At 38.8% G+C, this 22,977-nt stretch overlaps 1 protein-coding gene across 2 annotated transcripts in view; it reads right to left on the bottom strand.

Moving 5' to 3' along the window:
- Positions 1 to 22,247, bottom strand: part of thoc7 (THO complex 7) — a 97,065-nt gene extending 74,818 nt beyond the window's left edge. For both annotated transcript variants that reach the window (XM_067143671.2, XM_067143673.2), the window contains exons 1-2: positions 22,078 to 22,247; positions 13,519 to 13,630 (exon numbers count right to left, since the gene is read on the bottom strand). In XM_067143671.2, coding sequence (XP_066999772.2) covers positions 13,519 to 13,630; positions 22,078 to 22,087 — 122 coding nt within the window. In that variant the 5' untranslated portion in view covers positions 22,088 to 22,247. The remainder of the gene's footprint in view (positions 1 to 13,518; positions 13,631 to 22,077) is intronic.
- Between the last annotated feature and the right edge of the window lie 730 nt (positions 22,248 to 22,977).

Below are 22,977 nucleotides of genomic sequence, written 5' to 3'. Positions count from 1 at the left end.
CTCGATTCTTATCACTGCAGACTGATTTTTATACAGATTGTACATAATTCTTCGTTCTCGGTATCTGATCCCTATCATCTTCAAAATCATAAATAGCTTGGTCCAATCAAAATTACTGAATGCCTTTTCTAGATCTACGAATGCCATGTACGTGGGCTTGTCTTTCTTGATTTGATCCTCTAAGATCAGACGTAAAGTCCGGATTGCTTCACGTGTTCCTACATTTCTTCTGAAGCCAAATTGATCTTCTCCCAACTCAGCTTCAACTTGTTTTTCCATTCTTCTGTAACTAATACGTGTTAAAATTTTGCAGGCATGAGATTCTAAACTAATGGTACGGTAGTTTTCACACCTGTCAGCACCGGCTTTCATGGGAATAGGTATAACAACATTCTGCCGAGAATCGGATGGGACTTCTCCTGTCTCATACATCTTGCACTCTAAATGAAATAACCTTGCCATGCTGGTTTCTCCTAAGGCAGTCAGTAATTCAGAGGGAATGTCATCAATTCCAGGTGCCTTGTTCCTATTTAAGTCACTCATAGCTCTGTCAAACTCTGACCTCAAAATTGGGTCTCCCATTTCATCAGCATCAACTGCCTCTTCATGTTCCAGAACAAAATTATCTACATCTTTACCTTTATACAACTGTTGGATATGCTCCTGCCATCTTTCTGCTTTGTCTTCTTTCCCTAGAAGTGGCTTTCCATCTGAGCTCTTAATATTCATACACCTAGATTTCCTTTCTCCAAAGGTTTCCTTGATTTTCCTGTATGCAGCAGCTACCTTTCCCAGGACCATACAGCCTTCGACATCCTTGCACTTCTCCTTCAGCCAGTCTTCCTTAGCTACCTTGCACTTTCTATCCACTTGATTCTTTAATCGCCTGTATTCTTTTCTGCCCTCTTCATTTCTAGCATTCTTGTATTTTTGTCGTTCGTCAATCAGGTCTAGTATGTCCCGAGTTCTCCACTGATTCTAAGTTGATCTTTTCTTCCTTCCTAACATTTCTTCAGCAGCCCTACTGACTTCATTTTTCTTGATTCTCCACTCTTCCTCTATAGTGTTTCCTTCAGCCTTTTCATTTAGTCCTTGTGCATCATGTTCCTTGAAACAATCCCTCACACTTTTTTCTTTCAACTTGTCTAGATCCCATCTTTTTGCATTCTTTCCTTTCTTCAATTTCTTCAACTTCAGATGGCATTTCATGACCAACAAGTTGTGATCAGAGTACACGTCTGCTCCTGGGAAAGTTTTGCAATCCAACACGTGGTTTCTGAATCTCTGCGTAATCATAATGAAGTCTATTTGATACCTTCCAGTGTCTCCAGGTCTCATCCACGTATACAGCCGTCGTTTGTGGTGTTTGAACCAAGTATTGGCAAGGACTAAATTATGATCAGTGCAGAATTCAACCAGCCGACTTCCTCTTTCGTTCCTTTGTCCCAATCCAAATTTTCCTACTGTACTACCTTCTCTTGCTTGGCCTACCACTGCATTCCAGTCTCCCATCACAATTAGATTCCCGTCACCTTTTACATATTGTAGTAAATCTTCTATCTCCTCGTATATTCTTTAGATTTCTTCATCATCCGCTGAACTAGTAGGCATATAGACCTGCACTATTGTGGTGGGCATTGGTTTGGTGTCTATCTTGACAACAATAATTCTTTCACTATGCTGGTCAATGTAGCTTACCCGCTGCCCTATTTTCTTATTCATTATTAAACCAACTCCTGCATTTCCCCTGTTTGATTTTGAGTTGATAATTCGGTAGTCACCTGACCAAAAATCTTGTTCTTCCTGCCAACGTACTTCACTTATACCAACTACATCTAACTTTAGCCTATCCATCTCCCTTTTCAGATTCTCTAACCTACCACAACGATTCCAACTTCTAACATTCCACGCTCCGACTCGCAGAATGTCAGTATCCATCTTCCTGATGATCGCCCCCTCTCATGTAGTCCCCACCCGGAGATCCAAATGGGGGACTAGTTTACCTCCGGAATATTTTATCCGGGATGGAGCCATCATCAGTACATCATTCATACAGAGAGGGCTGCATGTCCTCGGGAGGTAGTTAGGCTGTAGTTTCCCCGCTGCTTTCAGCCGTGTAGCAATATCAACACAGCTAAGCCATGTTGAGTATTATTACAAGGCCGTATCAGTCAATCATCTAGACTGCCGCTCTTGCAACTACCGAAAGACTGCTACCCCCCTTTCGATGAACCATTCGTCAGTCTGGTCTTTCAACAGATACCCATCCGAAATGGTTGCACCTGCGGCTCGGCTATCTGCATCATTGGGACACGCAAGCCTCCCCACCGCGGCAAGGTCACATGGTTTGCAGAGGAGGAATATAAGTATACATATTTTATTATTGTGATGTTTAGCCAAATTGTTGATGGTTCATCCATTCCCGGATTTTCCGTTTTCCCGTGTTGTAGGTTTTTTTTCCGTGGTCCCTCCAAACACGGAGAATCGAGGTTCCGCTGTATTAATGATCCTGGATTGCATCAATATCCTCCTCTTTTTCTTCACTATTAATAATTTTCCTCTTTACCAATGTAGGAACACATATTCCAATTCTCTAGCCTTCCTATCCTTCTCATATATCATATTTCTTCCTTTTCTTCCAAATAATTCTCATATGTACCTCAACTTGACGCTTGGAATCCTTTAACTCTTAGCCCGATTGTATAAAGCAGTTGATCGTAGATCAAGCCATAAAACTGATTCTAAATCACGTTGATCCTCAAATTTGTGTTGTATAAACATTGATCTGAGATCATTTTTCCTCATTCTCAAATCAAAATTGATCCAAGAAATACTCTGGATCAAGCCTTGTGATCCGGATCAAGTGGTGTTCTTGTATTGTCGGCCGCATTTATCAATGTGAAAAGGAGAAGGCTTTTGTAGTGAAAAATAGTGCCGTAACAATAATCATGGTAAGAAAATATTTAAAATGTTTCTGCATTATTATCGGTATTTAATATCGTTCCTTGATAACCAAAAGGGCCAACGTTACATTTTTTGCGAAATTGAGTTATTGATATATTCGTATTTAGCGATGTGAAATGCACATTCTGGTAAAGGGGCAGACGTTTTAGTCCCATAATAAGCCGAAAAATACAAAATCAAAGTATGAGCCAAGGGCGAACGTTCTCCAGACGTTACCGTCATAAGGGCCAACGTCCTATCTTTACAATACATATAGCCTGTTTTACGAACGAAAATTGGGTACATTATATCCTTAGTTGGAGCTTTGTTACAATTACAGATAATGTAATTTACAATGTATCATTACGTGTGTACCCGTATTATGCTTCAGAGTCAGCTAGAGGTACAGTTTACCGTGTTTTGTTTGTAATATTCATGTTAACAACATCTCTCTATAACACAATCTCATACTGAGATATCTCGTGGACTGTCGTATTTGTGTCGAATAGTAACAGTCAGAGGAGAAATAATTCCATCCCACATCAGTCTACAAATAAGTCATCCATAAGAACATTTCGAGGTAAGGTAATAAACATTTATTTTATATCAAACTATGTAACTTAACATTGTGCCTTGCTTCTAGGTCAAGCCATGTAAGAATATTGTGAGGTTATGTTATATTAATATTTTCATTATTGTACATTTTAGATGTTACTGTGTACAGTTAATTACAGAGTGAAGTTAGATTATACTTTGTAAATAATGTTTAGGCTTAGCCACACTTCAAGAGATTGGCTTTCTATTGTTTTTCAATATTTATTACATAATTATGAATAAGTTTATACGAAGTTTGCAAAGTCTTTTACTTGATTTTAAAATAACAGAAAACTTCAAAATAGTGATTTTGAACCTTGTGCAGGCTGTAAATAAATCATGCCTTTTTTCAGTGACTACGAACTGTACCACTATGTCAGCACGGTCTCGTCGTATTGGTGGTGGTGGTGATTATTGTTTTAAGAGGAAGTACAACTGGGCAACCATCCTCACTCGTCGTATTGTTCAACTCTCATGACAAACATTTGAAGGAGCCATTAATTTCTGCATTAAAGAGAGTACATCTCCAGAATCACAAAATCAGCCATTGGTAAATAGTGAAATTGTTGATCTTGTTGATCCTGATGAAGTAAGTTCAAATCTATCTGAATTTGAGCAGTTCGAGGAAGCTTATAATGAACGAATTGAAGAACGTGCAACTACAGGTCCACAAAATGATCAATTTAGCATTAGTGACATTAGTTTTGAGCCTGTGGAAATGGGTACAAATATAAGTGATCGTGAACTGGACCGTTTCGTGTCTAGTAATAATGACATTCAAACAATCAGTGAGTTTGCAACAGAAGCAGATTGTATGGTAACCTTGAACTCGACTTTTAAACAGTCTTCAATCAACAACACTCAGGAAATTTCTTCAGCTGCAATTATTGTAGGAACACAGGGCAGTATACAAAATTATGCCAACAGTGGTAATGCTCAAGGGTGCGTAAATATTGTTAGTGATAGTGAGTGCGTAGGGAAAACAGGAAAGCGAAAACAAAGGCCATTTTCTGCAAAATTGAACAATAAAATAGCTAGAAGGGAGGAAAGAGAGTACACAAATTCAAAGGGTTTTCAGAAAAATAAGAGGAGTTTGGGAAAAAACTCATGCTTTGGACGAAAGTGCACTAAATCTGTTAGCTGTCACTTATTCACAGAGAATGATAGGAAACTGATTTTCGAATCATATTGGCAGCTGGGTTCCCTTGAATAGCAACATGATTTTTTGTTGTCTAATATGCCTAATGCCAGGGCATTCCTTCATGCCTGCCGATTCCATGCATTCCACAAGTGAATCTAATTACGGAAGGAAAACTATATGGGCTCCCAGTGAGTGGTCCACAAGTATTCGTACTGCCCGAACACAGCCTGCTCCATATGAGGTAAAAGTGCCGACATACAACGATTTCTATAGCTGGAAAGAATTTGTTGGCGATATTTCCATGATGAGACCAGATGGGACTAAGGTAATATTGAGGAATGCAAGAAAGGTTGTATTTTCTAAGGACACATGTAAGGTATTAGTAAAATGCTCACTGCAACTTAATGATAGTATAGAAACTGAAATCTAGCAAAAATCTACGAGATCACCCTGAGCTGCTCTAGTAAAACCTTGATTTCTTTATACTAACAATAAGGAACTTCCAGTATCTTCAGCCAAATACAAGGATTTGCATAACTTGTGCACATCAGGTGTTATTCCTCCTTGTTACCATGATGAACACCTCAGTCTGAAGCCCATGCCTAATGTACCAGACACACTGTTAGAAACAAATGAAGAGGATGTCTGAGTTGAAATTCTACTTCATTAATAAGTACTCGAGTATTTTGGATTTATTTCAAGTAATGTAGTTTAAATTTCTAACTAGAACATCCCGAACTTTTGTTTTTTTATTACCACATAGTATTAGAACGCTGCTAACATGTTTGATCATTTGTTATGTGTAGTTTATTTTTATGGCTGTAAGGTAATTTTGAAATGATTAAATACTATAAACACACTGATGTGATTTGATTACCCAATTTCCATTTAATTTGTGTGCAGTTCTACTTCTTTCAATGATAATTACTTGAGATTGGGATTCAGCACCGCAAAATTGACGTCCCAATATTTGCTGCCAAAAGGGCCAATGTCAGATAAAGTTACCTATATAAGGCGCCAAGGTATTAATTCCAATATGGAGGCTTACTGGCAAAAGGGCGAACGTCGCAGTTTTAACATGTATTTTACATCTATTGCAGTTATAACCAATAAAAACAGAAAAAAATAGTATCAACATAAACAGAAAAGTTGCACGCTTTATATGAACTATCATTATTTACCTGAAGATAAATCAACATTTCCTGAAACGTTGTTTGCTTCTCCTGAAAAAATTAACAAAATGTAACGTTGGCCCTTTTGGCTATCAAGGGTCGATATGATGAAGGGATTTTTATCGCGATTCTGTCTTTGAATCACAGATGTCTGACTTCTCCGATTTTTCTTCAGATGACGATAATGAAGAATTTTGGCGGTCTCTTCAATTATTCCATGAAAGAGCAAACCCATTCTTAGAACTTAACGATAAAGCTTTTAAAATGAGATTCCGTCTAACCAAACACACTGTTGAGATTATGAAAGGTAGACTTTGCGACTCTCTAATGAGACGATCAAATAGAAACCAGCCACTTATTCCGATGTTCCAGGGATTTATGGCCGGTTTCTGGAATGGCAGTTACCTGTAGATGCGTAGTTGTCAGCGACTTAACATGGTGATACGTTTACAATGAGTTTCCGAAACAACAGTTATCGGTGCGCAACGACAGGTAACTGCAGCTAGTGCTGTTAGAACCGATTCCAACAAATTAGTTTCGTAAACATTGGTAAGTAATAATGAACTGGCTATAATATATTTACAGTCATTTATTGTAGTTTTAACGTGCTTGGGTGTGCTGGAGTTTACAATAATTCAGTCAGTACGTTTACTTCCATGTTATCACTGGCTTTAGTCACTGATTCCACCTATATGGTGTCAATCTGTCCCAGCTGTTTCGGTTACAATCTCCTCGGAGCATGACGGCTCTACTGTAGGTATATCTTCCAATACGGGAAATGAATCGTCAAATAAAATAGAACTCGGAGCTGTAGTTTGTTACCTTCTTATCTGTGGACTTCACGACAGCAGTATCCGTTTGGCAATTGCGGTGTATTTGTATAATTTCAGTGACGACAACGATCAAGGTAAAATTTAAGACAATGTCTGCATACTGTGAAAAAGAAAGAAGGGGAAATATAACTAATTTTTGCATTATTCAATCAGATATATTCATATTATGAGAGATTATTACATGCTGAAACAGATTGATTGAAATGACTGTGTACACGTTTGCAAACCAATTCTCATTATAGAAAACTTCTGCTAGGGAAATAACATGACTTTACTACCAACATACTCCTCCTTAGTACGAATTTCCCACGCTGTTTACGATGTTGCCAAGCGAAGTTCTATGATGACGGATCAAAGTTGATCCGGATCAAGAGATCCAAGATCAACGTTATACAACACAACGAGCACCTTGTAAAGGATCATTTTCTGATCTTGAATCAAAATTGATCTTGGATCAGCTATGTTATTACAACCGGCCCTCAATTATTCACTTTATTAATCCAATCTTCTTAATTAATCTCATCACCAATTCAAATTATTCTCATATCCATATATTATCCTACTCTGACTTCCTATGGCACTGTTCGACCTGCATATTCCATGACATTAATCACCACTCACATATAATCGTAAATATTCTATCGATATACATCTCACAATTCATATAAAATAACCCTTCAATATACTTAAATGTCATAGTAATAATAATAATAATAATAATAGTGTTATTTGCTTTACGTCCCACTAACTACTTTTACGGTCTTCGGAGACGCCGAGGTGCCGGAATTTAGTCCCGCAGGAGTTCTTTTACGTGCCAGTAAATCTACAGACACGAGGCTGTCGTATTTGAGCACCTTCAAATATCATCGGACTGAGCCAGGATCGAACCTGCCAAGTTGGGGTTAGAAGGCCAGCGCCTTAACCATCTGAGCCACTCAGCCCGGCAAATGTCATAGTAATGGCACTAATGTACAATTCACTTCACACTCCCTAACCAGGATTGGTTATGTCTTTCAGATGACTACCTATATCCATGTATTTTGATACAAATGTAACATTATTCTGTGAGAATGTAACTTATTTGAGATATTTTGAAGACTACAACAATCAACCATCTATTCACAAACAATTATGAATGATTACATTGGAATTCATAACATTTATTTACTTTACTTTACTAAAAACCTTATCTTTTTCCTTCAGCTCCTCTCCGGGATTGGATTAGTTTCTCTTTGACATATGCAGTTTCAGCTTGGCAATCACACCCTGCCGTTGGTCATTGGGATGCTCTGGAGAATGTAGACCTTCGTTGCCATCATCTCGGCTCAGCCTCCTCCAGATAATTTCACCATAGTCGTCTTAGAAATGTATGACAGCCAGATCTTGCGCAAATGGGATACAAATATACATATATGAAGTTAGTTGTGTCATAACGTTGAATCCAAAGCCCTTAATATTATAGTTTCAATGATAATTCCTTCGTCTTGAATTCAATTTTAATAACGTTTGCAGATTACCAATATGTCTACCCTTGTCTCAGTTTTATGATTTAGCTATTTCTGCATAGTATCGAATTTTCTTCCTTGTAAATGAGTTAAGAAGTCTTCGCCGGGATGAGAATTCAATGTATGAATTCCTTTATAATTCTCTTCTTATTTGCCGGTTTTAATTACTAAAAACCTCAGTTGTGTTCGTGGACCTTACTGCAGCATACGATACAGTATGGAGATAAGGACTCATCTACAAACTGCTTCGAGTAATACCTTGCAAGAAAATCGCCAAGCTCATTGAAAACATGCTTATAGACAGGTGGTTTCGTGTAATTTTGGGAAACAAGACAAGTACGGAAAGGATCCTTAATAACGGACTTCCTCAAGGATCGGTACTAGCACCTCTGCTGTTTAACTTATATATATCAGACTTACCGTAAACAGCCTCTAAAGCATTTGGTTATGGGGATGACTGGGCATTTGCAATGCAGGGCAAATCTATGGAGAACACCGAAGATACGCTGACAGCTGATCTCACCATTTTAGATCAGTACTTTCGTAAGTGGAGACTTGGCCAAGTTTGAGTAAAACTGAAGTCTCATGTTTCCATCTCAACAACAAACTGGCCCACCGTGAACTTAATGTCAAATTCCAGAACACTAGACTTCCTCACAACAAACACCCAAAATACCTCGGAGTAACCCTTGACAGAACACTGTCCTTCAAGGAACATCTGAAGATGACAAAAGCTAAACTCCAGTCACGGAACAATACCATCCACAAACTGTGTGGCACCACTTGGGGTTCTTCTGCTTCGACCTTACGAACTTCAGCCCTTGCCCTTGTCTTCTCAACTGCAGAATATTGCTCTCCAGTCTGGTTGAACAGCTGTTACACAAAACTGGTTGACACACAGCTAAATCATACTTTGTGCATTATATTGGGAACCATAAAATCTACCCCCACTTCTTGGCTACCAGTTCTGAGCCAAATTCCTCCACCTCACCTACGGAGAAAGAATGCCTTGTTGCGTGAGTACCAGAAGCTGTCGAGGAATTCCAATCTGCCAATTCATGGAGATATACCCAACGCCTTGAACAACAGACTTCAGTCCAGAAATCCACCAATAAGTACTGCCAAAATCCTGGTTGACAAATTCAGCTTGCAGCAGGATTGGATTCAAGAATGGACTTCTATGACTCCAGCTGAGTATCAGAACTTCTCCTGTATTACAAGAATACCAAAAGGATTTGACCTACCTCGCAAAACCTGGACAACCCTCAATCGTATCAGGACAGGCCATGGAAAGTGCGCTGAATTCCTCTATCAATGGAGCAAACTTCCCTCGCTGGAATGTAGCTGCAGTGCCCCTAAGCAAACAGTTCGTCATATAGTGGAACAGCGCCCCCTGAAGTGCTTATCAGGGTAGCCCAAAAGACTTTCTTGACGCAAATCCTTCTTGTATAGACTATTTGCAGAGCTTGATGGTTAAATTGTAACCTACATAGCGTATTGTATATTTAATTTTGGATTGTGTGTTTTTATTAATAATGTCATACGCTAAATAAATAAATGCTTTTGTAATTATACGTTCTCTAATAAATGTAGACCTCTCAAATCTTCTTCTTCTTCTAATGATTCTCTTCCAACTCTTGAGATTACATACGCGTTTTCAGTCTCTTCAGATCGACACGTCCGTTCATTAAGCTTGCTCATTCAAGTATCATTTTGCAATAGTACAGTGTCGTAACAATAATTCTGAGTCCTTTTTTTTCTTTGTCTCAGCCACTGCCATATTGATCTGTATTATTCTGATCTCATTATATATATCGTATCCCCTTGATATGAATGACTGAGTTTATGCATCCTGTTTAACTATGATATCGGCAACTGCAACCATTTTAGCTACATTGAATTATCATCTTAGGACACTGAAATGGCACAATACCAAACGTGTAGAACGAATAATGGAGGAGAGCATCATAATTATAGTCGAGCCGCCAGCTGTCCGGCCCTGACAGATTGTGATGTAAAGAGAGAGGGGAGGCAATTTGAAATTGTAGGTATAACCTTGAAAACACTATTATGAATTACATTGTGCCATATGATTTTTATATTAAATCACTGAAACCAACACCCTTTGTTAATCTGATTTTATTGTTTTAATTAAGTTATTTTACAGCAAAAAATACTAGGAATTCTGCTACTGGTAGAATAAGTGTCACAGTTTGCAATACCTGACGTCACTGGACCGCCAGATTTAAGATTTAACAGCAAGCACCAATCACCGTTCATGTCGCCAGGGTCCCGTCTAATGCTGGTGTGGTATTTGCCATTTGTTTGATGAGAAACACGTGGCCTCAGTTGCTCTCTAGTCTGCATGAAGTGCATGTGTTCACGGTCTGTGTAAGCCCTTTTTTTTTTTTTTGTTATAGTGACATGGTCAGTGGACCACTGGAAAATATTTTTAAAAATCGGTTGTTATAAGAGCCAAAGCTTTGAATATACATACCGGCTATGTGAATATTTTGAGAAACGCTTTAAAAATAGGTAAGGTGACTGTGACATTTAACAAAAGAAGACGTGTCCAATGGATCTCTATATACCTTCTGAAATGCTGCGTAACCCTGAAAAACGTAGACCAAGACATCGTCCCAAGACATCACTGGATGCATTTCAGACAAATGTGATAAGGCGGCATATTTATAGTTATTAGATGAGGAGGGAATTTCCCACGCGTGAGAAACTATTTTCCTCTTTGGAAGAATCTTGCTTATTCAGTGGGGGAAGACCAGGTTAAGTAAAGTACTGAGAGAACTTGGCTTTCCTTGAAGTGTGGTGTATTCCCTTTGAATTAGTTAATGAGAGGTTTTTTTGTTTTTTTTGGGTTTCATTTTACTGCAATAATTTATTATTTCAGCGCTACTATTCTTAGGGTTTTATTTATTTATTCTGATTTAATTTAATTACGGTGATACTATTTACAGACTTCGAGTTTTAATGTTAGTATTTTATTATTACGTTTATAGTCTACTATTATTGAGTTATTACGGTTATTCAATGCTCTGTGTGTGCTTAATTTTGACTGGAATGTTTTATTATTATGGTTACACTATTCCAGGCTTTCAATATATTACAAGTAATTTTCGCATATTTCAATATACATTTCCATCACATTAACAAAAGAATCTAATCTACGTATGTGTGAAATATTTTACACGTTCGTGTTTGTTTATATTGCACGGTTCAAAATCGGCAACACTGTCTGAGAAACGTCAGGGATGTGGGTGACCCAACTGTATGGGTGGTAAAGGGAGACAGAAAACGTCACTGCACCTCATGGCTTTGGGAACAAAAACTCTGAAGGAGACAACCTGATTGATTTCTGTGTATGAAACAACTTCAGCATACAAAGCACATGGTAGCAGAAGAGGCAGAGTTATAAAATAACGACATACAGTTGGGATAGAGAGATCGAAGCCATGATAGATTATATTGTCACTGATATGTTCGGCATTTTCTTGCACATAGCTTTGGAGACCTTTAAGGTCAGCTATTAATAGCCGATGGTTTCGCTAGATACTCACTGGGTATGACTTTAATATCACTAATATAACGACCAGCTTGGCCATCAGCGACATCCGTTTGTACAACTATAATCTTTACGAAGGAGGAGGCCAACTCCATTTTTTTATTCACTCATATTCCCACGCCAATATACCATATATCCATTTCTCAGGGATTTCTTTCCACAGCCTGTCCACTTTGTCTCACTCAACCCCAACATACAAAGCTTTCACCTGTCCATAATGTCTGTGAGTTCTTCACATCCGTTAGTGAGAGCGGGGATGTTGAGGGTTTTAATTCTGAGCTGTTTCCCAGGAAATGTCTGTCTCTTCCTGTACCTCTGATGAGCTTTGGATTGCTAGCCATCATGATTTCATGAGCTGCGTGAAGAATTGTCACGTCCAGTACTTTTAATTTACATCTGAGGCTTATTTTAGTTATGAAAGCAAAATTCATTTACCTCAGTGTCCGACTCATTGGCTGAATTGTCCGCATACTGGCCTTCGGTTCAGAGGGTCCCGGGTTCGATTCCCGGCCGGATCGGGGATTTTAACCTTCATTGGTTAATTCCAATGGCTCAGGGGCTGGGTGTTTGTGCTGTCCCCAATATCCCTGCAACTCACACACCACACGTAACACTACCCTCCACCACAATAACACAGTTACCTACACATGGCAGATGCTGCCCACGTTCATCAGAGGGTCCTCCTTAAGAGGGCTGCACTCGGCTAGAAATAGCCACACAAAATTGAAATAAATTTACCTCGGTGCGGTTGGCTTGCTAAGCCTGACACTGCAGAAGATTTTCTGATGGGGTAATCTCCCGTAGCCTTTGGCAGTCCCCTGCCACATCTACAAGACAGCAGCACTCAGATGAATTTCTATGTCATTTCCTCCACAAAGCTTCATCAGATCTCTTAAGGAAGAAATCCTCCGCTCTTAGCTGTTCGTTCTCTCTTAGTTTCTCAGGTTTGGTACTGGCCGCCTGACCCTCAGCAAGACAGTCTCCGGTAGTACCGTCTATTGTCACATACGGCAGCAGGATTGTTCCTGACCTTTCTTTTCATTTCATATGCACTCTAAATAAATTACACTACACAAAGTTGCATATTTACACAACAATTCCACAACATTTCAATTCTAACACTGCCTATCACCTAACGTGTTTCAAACCGTCAGTATCTGAAAAGGTGGCAAACGGACATGCATAAAACAGTATTGATAGTAGTACCAATATTATTCAACAACACAACGCCTATTTTCATGGTATTTCAGTCATTCCTAACAGAGTGTATGTTGGTGACCCTGTTTATGATGCAAAAATAAATTGCTAACAGCTCAGTTTAAAAACATTAATAAAATGCTTGTGTCGTCATATCACGAAAGTTATTTTGTTCCTAGTGAATAGCTAAATAATAAAATTTGCCACACAGGCTCAATAGCAAAAATTGAGACTTAGTTTTTGGATATTAATGAATATATCTAATAGGATTTAAGAGCACCTACAAGTGAACCGGTGATGGTCAGCTTCTTTAGCATAACCATACAGTGTATGTTCAATGATCTCACATACAGAAATACATGCTTTATTCCTAAATTAAAAATTGAATTCACCCTCTTTTCAACTTTCAGAGCAAGTTTAATGTACAAAGGTTACATTTTAAGCTATTATTTAGCTATTTAAACTATAGCCTAAGCATTTTCCAATCACTAATGCATTAAAAGAAATAACAAGAAATTAAGTTTTCATAAAGATATATCATAACAGCAATACTTACTCATATGATGGTTCGTTGCACCATTTAATGAAAGATTTCAGTAAGACATTCAAACGACGATCATCTCCAGTTCCATCTCCATCAATTAGGAGTCTCCTCCTTATCACGTCCTCTGTAATGAGAAAGATAATGATGTTATTGGTTTTACGTCCCACTAACTACAGGTGGTGGTGGTGATTATTGTTTTAAGAGCAAGTACAACTGGGCAACCATTCTCTAGTAACATTAATCAGGTGGAATATATTGAAAGGATCTGACACTTCCTAAAATTAAGGTATCGGCCAAAGAAAGACAAGGGCCATGAGCGTGAAAATGAAAGATTCCTTAGGCCTCCGCACGTAGTACCGTCGTGATTGGAAAAGAGTAAGAGTTTACCAAGGGAGGACAGATACAATAGATGAAAGTGAGGAGCCTGGCACAAGTAAGTGGCAGAAATGCCAGGATTCAGCTAAGGGCCCCATGGGCACCAACCAATGCTCTCAAGTTAAGAGCCTCTGGGGCCCCTTGTGTTCGCCACTTACGACAGCCAATGGTATACCCCGAGTGTTCAACTAACTACAGTTTTAGGGTTTTCAGAGATGCAAAGGTGTCAGAATTTTGTCCCGCAGAAGTTCTTTTACATTCTAGTAAATCCACAGACACGAGGCTGACATACTTGAGCACCTTCCAGTACCACCGGACTAAGACAGGATTGAACCTGTCAACTTCCTAGTGGAAGTTGTAAGACTCCAGTTTCTCCTGCCATCTACAGCGAGTTAGATGGAACTACTACAGCAGGTTCACACAAAGAGGGCTACAATATGGGACTATTTCTACATGACAGATGCAATATTTCGAGATTGGACAGGAGCAGCATACAACTTACGACATATCGTCACCAGGTTCGCTGTACATGAATTTCACCATAAAAATGTAAAACAGTAGGATTCCATGATCCGGGTCCTGACTGCGTGTGAAAATGGTGTGAGCTAGTATGTGAAAGATATCATGCAACAAACTGTATAAGGAGAGAAACTTTGACATAACTATTTCAATGAGGTATCACTAATCGTGGCCACTGGCTGCAACAAAGATTATAAAAATTCAACTGTGATGAGAGAGAGATGGAACACTACCCTACAGATCGTTCGATGTTAAGAAAACAGCATTGCTCTTTTGGAACTACGAGGAGCGAACACACTCTTTCTCTTAACACACCCATAATTCCTTGTGATTAAGGAATATTATAATGAAAGATACTGTATATTACATTAAGAAAGAAAGAAAAAAGGATGAGGCATTTTTTGCCCATGCATTATGAAAGCAACTACAGTAGGCTAATTAAAATTTTCTATTTCATAAATACATTTGCAGAGAGGAAGCAAAATGGCAGGAAAAGCCATCCATTTGTTGCCTTCTTTCATTTACCTCCTGTGTCGCTCTGTTACATGTAACACGTAATCCGTTACTTTGAATCACTGGCAGGTTATTACTGTTGTAGAGAAGTCTTCTGTTTATATGGTGCGTATGTTTTTTATATCAGTGCGTACTTATCTTGAACTTAATACAGAGTTTCATCAATGTATGTGCCACAGTTTTTCTGTCATGCTGTGAATACTAAAATGAGCCTCTTCTAAACTTTGACATAACTCAAGTCCCCTTGAGTTCATAAAAATAATTTTCAGCTTAGTTTCTTCCCTCTTACCTTCAATCACACGCGCGAGGTCTGTGAGTCCATATCTTCAGATTATCGGCTTGTAACTTTGACAACAACACTAACACATCAAGGATATTTCCACACTGGCTTAGAGGAACCCGGGCATGTCGGTGTGATGCATGAAATGTGACTTGGATCCCCACATTCCGCACGCGTGCCATTGTACATTGCATTTTTACAAAATTGTTTTTGCCCACAAAATTTTTACAGAATATTTATGAAAGTAATTATGTATCTTCTCTATATAGTAGAATATTTATAGCTGTTTAAGGCCTTCAGAATAAGTTTAAGAGTAATTTGTTTAACTTAAATATTGGCCTACATGATTTCTGTAGGAAAAAAAATCATAACTTCCTGAATTTGTATAAATGAAATCAATTTTTTTAATAATTTGGGACGACAGAGATGTAAAGGAATTATACACAAGACTTATTTTGAGCCAATTTTGACATATGGATCAGAAATGTGGATGATAAAGGAGAGGGATAAAAGTAGAATAGAAGCAGTGGAAATGAAGTTTCAAAGGTGTCAGGTAGATTTAACAAGAATTGGCAGAGTAAGAAATGATAAATGAGATAGCCCTATAAGAAGAGATAATAAAAATCGAACCTGCAGTGGTATGGACATGTTAAAAGAATGGGAGAAGAGAGAAAACCAAGAAAGATGTGAGAAATGGAGTTGAAGGGAAGGAGACCAAGAGGAAGACCGAGGGAATGATGGCTGAAAGGTGTAAAGAAGAACATCGAGGCAAGAGGAGGGAACTGGATGACAGTGACAAAAGAGAAGTGGACAGAAAACGATGGAGAGGCTTATCTTCCAAGCAGACCCAGCCTGTTGTTGGAAACTGCTCCACATGATGATGATGATGTTAGGGAAACACTTCAATGATGATAATTTTTAAAAATCCCAAAATATATTTCGTATTTGTTACAAATGTCCCCAATTCCGTGCGCATGCAACTATGTTCCAATTAGAGGCAAGTGCTGAGAAAGGTTTAAATACAGAGCTTCACAAATTTATGTGCCAGGGATGCTCTTAGGCAGAGCCGTTTGATATGGCAACCCTGATGTCATAAGAGCAATATTTTCTTATCATGGAATGATCTATATACAAACCAACAACCATTTCAGAAACATCATCTCGCAAAACTATCCTGACCCATGAGCAGTTTATAATAAAACTGTACAAGTGACTTCCTTCAGTATACCATTCCGTACCCCGATTCTATGAAAAAACAAGGTAAGCCAAGACTGTAATTGGTCTTTTTTTTTTTTTAACCTGTTTTTTTTTCCAATGGTCTGGGGTCAGCACTACTGATGATTAAGATGTACAATATTATAGGTTAGGATCCACCTTTCAATACTCCGTAATAAGATGGTAAAAAGTAGTTATAACCTGTTTAATGGGACCGGTTTCAACACATTTTAAGTGTCATCATCAGCCAATTTGCGAAGATCTTAAAACAACTAGCACATTGAATACAGGCAAAAAATTAACATTGTATCATAACGTAGCAAATCAGTAAATGTTCAAAACACAATAATCACAATAAAACATTTACTGATTTGCTACGTTATGATACAATGTTAATTTTTTGCCTGTATTCAATGTGCTAGTTGTTTTAAGATCTTCGCAAATTGGCTGATGATGACACTTAAAATGTGTTGAAACCGGTCCCATTAAACAGGTTATAACTACTTTTTACCATCTTATTACGGAGTATTGAAAGGTGGATCCTAACCTATAATATTGTACATCTTATTTCTCTATTCAATACGGAACAATAATGAAGTTTTTAACTTTACTGATGATTAAGCCTAGTTTTATTGTTGCAAACCCTATGTGGGAAGATGTATTCCAATATTATGTGTTTCTGTGGTGGTTCGGTCGTGTGCTGCCTTGTGTGTAAAGACTAGCACAAGCACTCAGTCCTCAATTCAGAGGAATTAACCAAACACAGATAAAATCCACGACCCAGCCAGGAACTGAACCCCGGACCCAACAAAAGCCCACAACCATTTCAAAAAATTCCCTCACAAAACAATCCTCATCCATGGGAAGTTTGATTTCAAGAAAAGAAAGGGACCACTATGCTGACCATTCAGACAAGGACCCGAACTAAGCCACGACTATAAATCATCAGAATCACTTTCCCAACTCCTGTTTCCAGGATGTGGTGATGACTATAAATATTGAAATAAATTCCTGTTATGTCTTATGGCGACGATGGGATAGGAAAGGGCTGGGAGAGTGAAGGAAGCAGCCGTGGCCTTAATTAAGGTACAGCCCCAGCATTTGCCTGGTGTGAAAATGGGAAACCACGGAAAACCATCTTCAGGGCTGCTGACAGTGGGGCTCGAACCCACTATCTCCCGAATACTGGATACTGGCCGCACTTAAGCAACTGCAGCTATCGAGCTCGGTTTTGGAATTCCTAGCCGTGTTTATGTTGGAGTGTAAATTACTTATTAGACAGCTTTTTTTTTTTTTTTTTTTTTTTTTTTTTACAAGCGAATGGACCACTAAGGATCACGCTACAACTTCATTTCTTTCTCTTCGTGCAGAGTTTTCTCTGTGTCCAATACTCCTTCATGCGTTCGCGCTGGCCTACTTCCGTTGTTCATCTGTCCAGGCTCTTCCGGTCTTCCTAGTTCTTCCTGCGGCTTGAGCACCTTCCAAATTCTTCAGTGTGTTCCCAAACGTATTCCTTTCTAACAGCTGGTCTTCCAAGATGCTTAACCTTTCCATATCCTTCTTCGTTTCCTTAATCCATGCTGTAGTGGTCTTTTTTCTCCAGAAGTAATCAAATATCTGTTTGGCAAGTCTGTTTGCGTTCATTCTGTACAGATGTCCAAGAAACGCCAGCCTCCTTTTCTTCATGGTCTCTGAGATTCTTTCCACCTTCTGGTAAACTTCTTTGTTACTCCGAAGTTTCCAGGCAACTATCCTCTCAACACCAATCCACAAAGAAAAAGGTATTTGAAGACTAAAGATATCTGCAAAGGGCAAATAGTATGAAAATTAAAGACTCCCTAGGCTTTGCAAACTTACTACCACTGGAGTTGGAGGAAAACAAGAGCTGACCAAAGGATGTAAGAAAAGAAAAATGAAATTGAGGAGCTTGACACAAGTAAGGCTATGTCCCAGGTGCGAGCGTCCAGCGTGCACACACTTCCAGGAGATTCTGTGCGCTACCTGCTTTATGCGGACAAACACACACTATCACACGTGTCTGTATGGCTTTGGTGCGTTCTCACGTGCATGCTTCCCAGGTAGCGCTACCAACGCTCACAAGTAAGGAAACGCCTTCCAAACAAGTTTGTCCGCGAGTATACAGGCTGCAGCATGTCAGCTTTATTGCAACATCAAAGGTTCTCATTTCTGATGTTTTTAAGAGACCCGTACTATGGCACAGTAGAATTAAACATTATCACAACAGGGACATGGTTGATTCTTGGAATCAGCAGTAAGTACAAATTACATTTAATTTCCACACAATTTTTTTACACTGATACCAGGAGGTGTGATATGATTCAACTGATGATTAAACCAAAATGAACATAAGCAAAAGGTGTGGTTGAATAACCCCCACTATATAATCGAATGTTGAAGGTAACATTCTGCAGTATTCAGAAAATGTATTGGGATCAGCTTTCAGCTTATTATAGAGGTGATGGAACTCCCGTAACTGATGCCGACCTTTGAATATATAATGCTTGCTTTGCCTTATATTCCCACTTAACTCATTGCTTTCTTTTAGTTCCCATCATGCTACTACCCTGGTAGCTATGACAATGGACACATGGAAGCTGGTAAACAAGTAGCACGCTTTATCCTCGCACCTAGGACACAGACAAGTGGAAGCAATGCCAGACTCGCACTCCCAAGTTACCCTTATGATGGACAGGAGATACTGACAGGACGTGATCTAATGATTGATAAGCCCGGCTGAGTGGCTCAAACAGTTAAGGCGCTGGCTTTCTGAGCCCAAGTTGGCAGGTTCGATCCTGGCTCAGTCCAGTGGTATCTGAAGGTTTTCAAATACGTCAGTCCTGTGTTTGTAGATTTACCAGCACGTAAACAAACTCTTGTGGGACAAACCCCGGCACCTCGGCATCTCCGAAAACCGTAACAGTTGTTATTGGGATGTAAAACCAATAATGTTATTATTGATAACAAGACAGTCTCCTCATAACTGAATCAAGATCAAAACAACATGATTCAGGTTTGAATCCCAAGAGCAATCATATCCAGCTCTTTCATCTTAAATAATGAATGTTGTAGGATCCGCTATTTCTAAGTGAAAGTTAAGATAAAATAGCCAGCCGTTTCCTGAAAGGAACAATAATTTTTGGGAGGGTTACCTGCCCCATATCGAGCACCAGTTGGAAAGTCTTAAAAGGGAGGAATGAACATTACTCAAGAGCAATTGTAGCCATGAGACCTCAAGGTTTTGAAGGAATTAGGGATATTACTTTTTAACCCAATCTCTCATAAACTTACATAATGAATGATGCTACAGACAAGGCCACTGTGGTGAGAAAAGTGTCGCTTGCCATTCAGCTATCAATTTTATCAATTTATCAGCATTGTGACCTTTTTTCCCTGTTTTACAATTTGCATTATGTCGCACCAACGCAGATAGGTCTTATGGCGAGGAAAGGAGAGAGTTCTAGTAGTGGGAAGAAAGCGACTGTGGCCTTGAGTAAGTTACAGCCTCCCTGGTGTGAAAAATGGAAACCACGGAAAGCTATCTTCAGGACTGCCGACCATCGGTTTCAAACTATCTCCCGAATGAAAGCTGACAGCTACCATTGTGAATTTACGGTTCCAAATCTACAAATTGCAGGTACAGTGGGTCACCTTAATTTTCGGGCAACACAGATATAAAAGTTTCCTGACATAATGCATATGCAAACAAATGTATATACAACAAACACACGTCCAACAATTGATGAGTATATACCCCATGTATCACAGCAAAATTAAATGTCAGGCGAATTGGTGAAGTGTTCTGATAGTGATAGAAAATGAAATCATGAGATACTACACATCACTTTATTATTCGCACACGTCGTCGTTACCGGTACTCCATTTGCACTACCATACCCAATTGCAGCAAGGGAGAAACATAAGGAGTAGGATATGTTTCCCTGAATTTCACTGCAGAAACACGTTAGAACAGCACCAATTGGTTATTTTCCAGAATGCAAAGGGGCGTAGTTGCAGAGATATTGTACAAATGTTGTGCATGAGTAAGAGTACTGCCAATGACATTGTACAGCAATTTAAAGAAGACGATGAGTCTACACTGCAAACGGGTCAACTGAAAAAGCTAACCGATTGTGGAGACTTCTCTCAAGAAAAATAGTCAACGATCCTAAACTGAATGTTCCGCAACTTGCACGGAAATTAGAAAGAGGAAGCTGGTAAATCAGTGCAACCTGAAACTGTGCGCAGGACTCTTCGAAAGGCCAGATTTAACGGGAGGGTGTCGAGGAAAAAGCCATTTAGGCCTATCAGTTAAGTGAACGGAAGGAAAAGACTGAAGTTTGCCATGCAATATGTACACAAGGACACAGAATGGTGGAAACATGTGTTGTTTTTTTTTTTTTTTTTTTTTGTGATGAGAGCAAATTTAATATTTATGGATCGGATGGGAGGAGAATGGCTTGGCGCAAACCAAATGGAGACTTAAACCGAAATATTTTCAACCACCTGTCAAACATGGAGGCGGGAATGCAATGGTATGGACGTGCTTTTTGTTGCTGGAGTAGGTGATATGTCGTTTATTGAACATACAATGGACCATAAACATTATATAGCCATCCTGAAGCAGAATTTACACCAAAATGAAACAAAACTTGGGATAAGGAACATTTTCATTTCTATAAAGATAATGATCCCAGGCATAAAGCGTGGAATGTCCAAATGTGGCTGTTGTTGAACTGCCTAGAGGTGCTTGAAACTCCACCCCAAATACCATCTTAATACCATTGAGAATTTATGGACCGAACTTGACAAGAGACTGAAGAAGTCCAGAATAATGTCAAAGAAGGAACTGCAACAAAAACTGATACAAGAATGGGCTTTTATTAGCCCCAAGGACACGGAAAAGTAAGTTTGTTCTATGACACAACGACTGAAAACCGTGGCAATGCCACCAAGTACTAGATTGATTTGAGTTCCATGTTACGCTACAGTTTCGGTCATTATGATCCTTGTGTCCGAATATTAAAGTGGTTTTGGTATGTGATCAAGTGACGACTTATTTTTTATCTACATGTCATTTTTGCTCTGAGACACTTGTATTATTATGTAATTATATTGGAAACTTTGGGGTTTTGTATTGTCAAACTTTCTTTTCTGTATGTATCAAAAAAATACAAATATAATGTTTAGTTTGTCACATGCCATACGGTGTCCGAATATTAAGGTGACTCACTGTAGGTATGTACGATATGCCTACGGTTTCTTTATTCAACAATACGCATGACTAAGAAACAGTAGAGAAAAGAAAAGAAATTATTAGCCATCCTTATTTACCGTGAAATAACCAACAGACGTACACTTATATTTTGCGACTCAGTGATTATTCCATCCCAATACGCCCTTTTAAGATGTTACGTTGTTTGTATATGTTATTCCATGCGAAAACAGGAATGCAGTTAGTACTAACGACTACCTATGCCGAAAATAATTTAGATTTTTTCTTTTCTTTTCTACATGCGAATACAATCACGACACGAACTGTTTAAGATCTAATTACCGATTAATAGAAGTACACATGTGAGAACATTTATATGCAAAATAATACTGTCATGAAGGTAACAATTAAAATAACGCAAATAAGTATACATTACCATCACCCATATCACTGCACACTACAGTTACGAACAGTGTCTTCCACAAACTACCGGTTAGATCTTTGATCTTAACCTCAAACAGCAAAAAGTGGAACACAAGTTTTAAAATATTATTTTCTACAAACAAATTGAAACTTGTTCTTGTTCTTGTTCTTAAAGCTGATTTGGGCTCGTTATGTCACCCAGTCTTTTTCTTTCTTGATATTTGGTTGGGCTCTGTATGTAACTAACACCCAGTTCCAATACTTTGTAAATGAAACACCGTCGAACACTCAGAAACATTTAGTTATGGTGACTAAGAAATACTTCATCTCACAGTACAAGGATCACTGGTATGGGTGAACATCTACATCTTGTGGGTGTAAGTGTAATAGACATAGGAGTAAGCACGGGGACACAAGGTACTATATCTTCACGCCGAAGTGGCTCATCTTGGCGTCTTCTACTTTGACATACGGAACGAGCCGACAATTGGGAAGTACAAAGGATAGCACACAAAAACTAAAGGATCTAGTATTAAGGATGGAATAACACAAATGGAGGGGTAGAATGTATATATCGCGCAAAGTGTAAGGAAAGCTTACCAAGGACATGTGATATAACTAACGTCTTGTTACCCTAAACCGTGTCTACCAAAGAGTATCTGACCTACCAAAGAGAATTTACCTACCGAATCTGGATCTTTCTAACAAATGAACAACGTATTAACATGTGTGCTAGGGGCGACAAAAGACAATAGGAACGCGAACTTTGTGCACATTGTCTGCTAGAGTTATATAATAACAAAAATTAAACAAAACCTAAGTAGGCATAGTCGGGAGTGTTATGAAGACTATGTAAGTGACACAACTATTAAAGAAACGTGAATCTTATGGTATGTTTACAATATGATGCCCG

This window comes from Anabrus simplex, chromosome 3 (genome assembly GCF_040414725.1).
Source record: "Anabrus simplex isolate iqAnaSimp1 chromosome 3, ASM4041472v1, whole genome shotgun sequence".
Classification (NCBI taxonomy): Eukaryota; Metazoa; Arthropoda; class Insecta; order Orthoptera; family Tettigoniidae; genus Anabrus; species Anabrus simplex.
The sequence above is the reverse complement of the archived record's forward strand: the minus strand, read 5'-3'. Positions and strand labels throughout refer to the sequence as shown.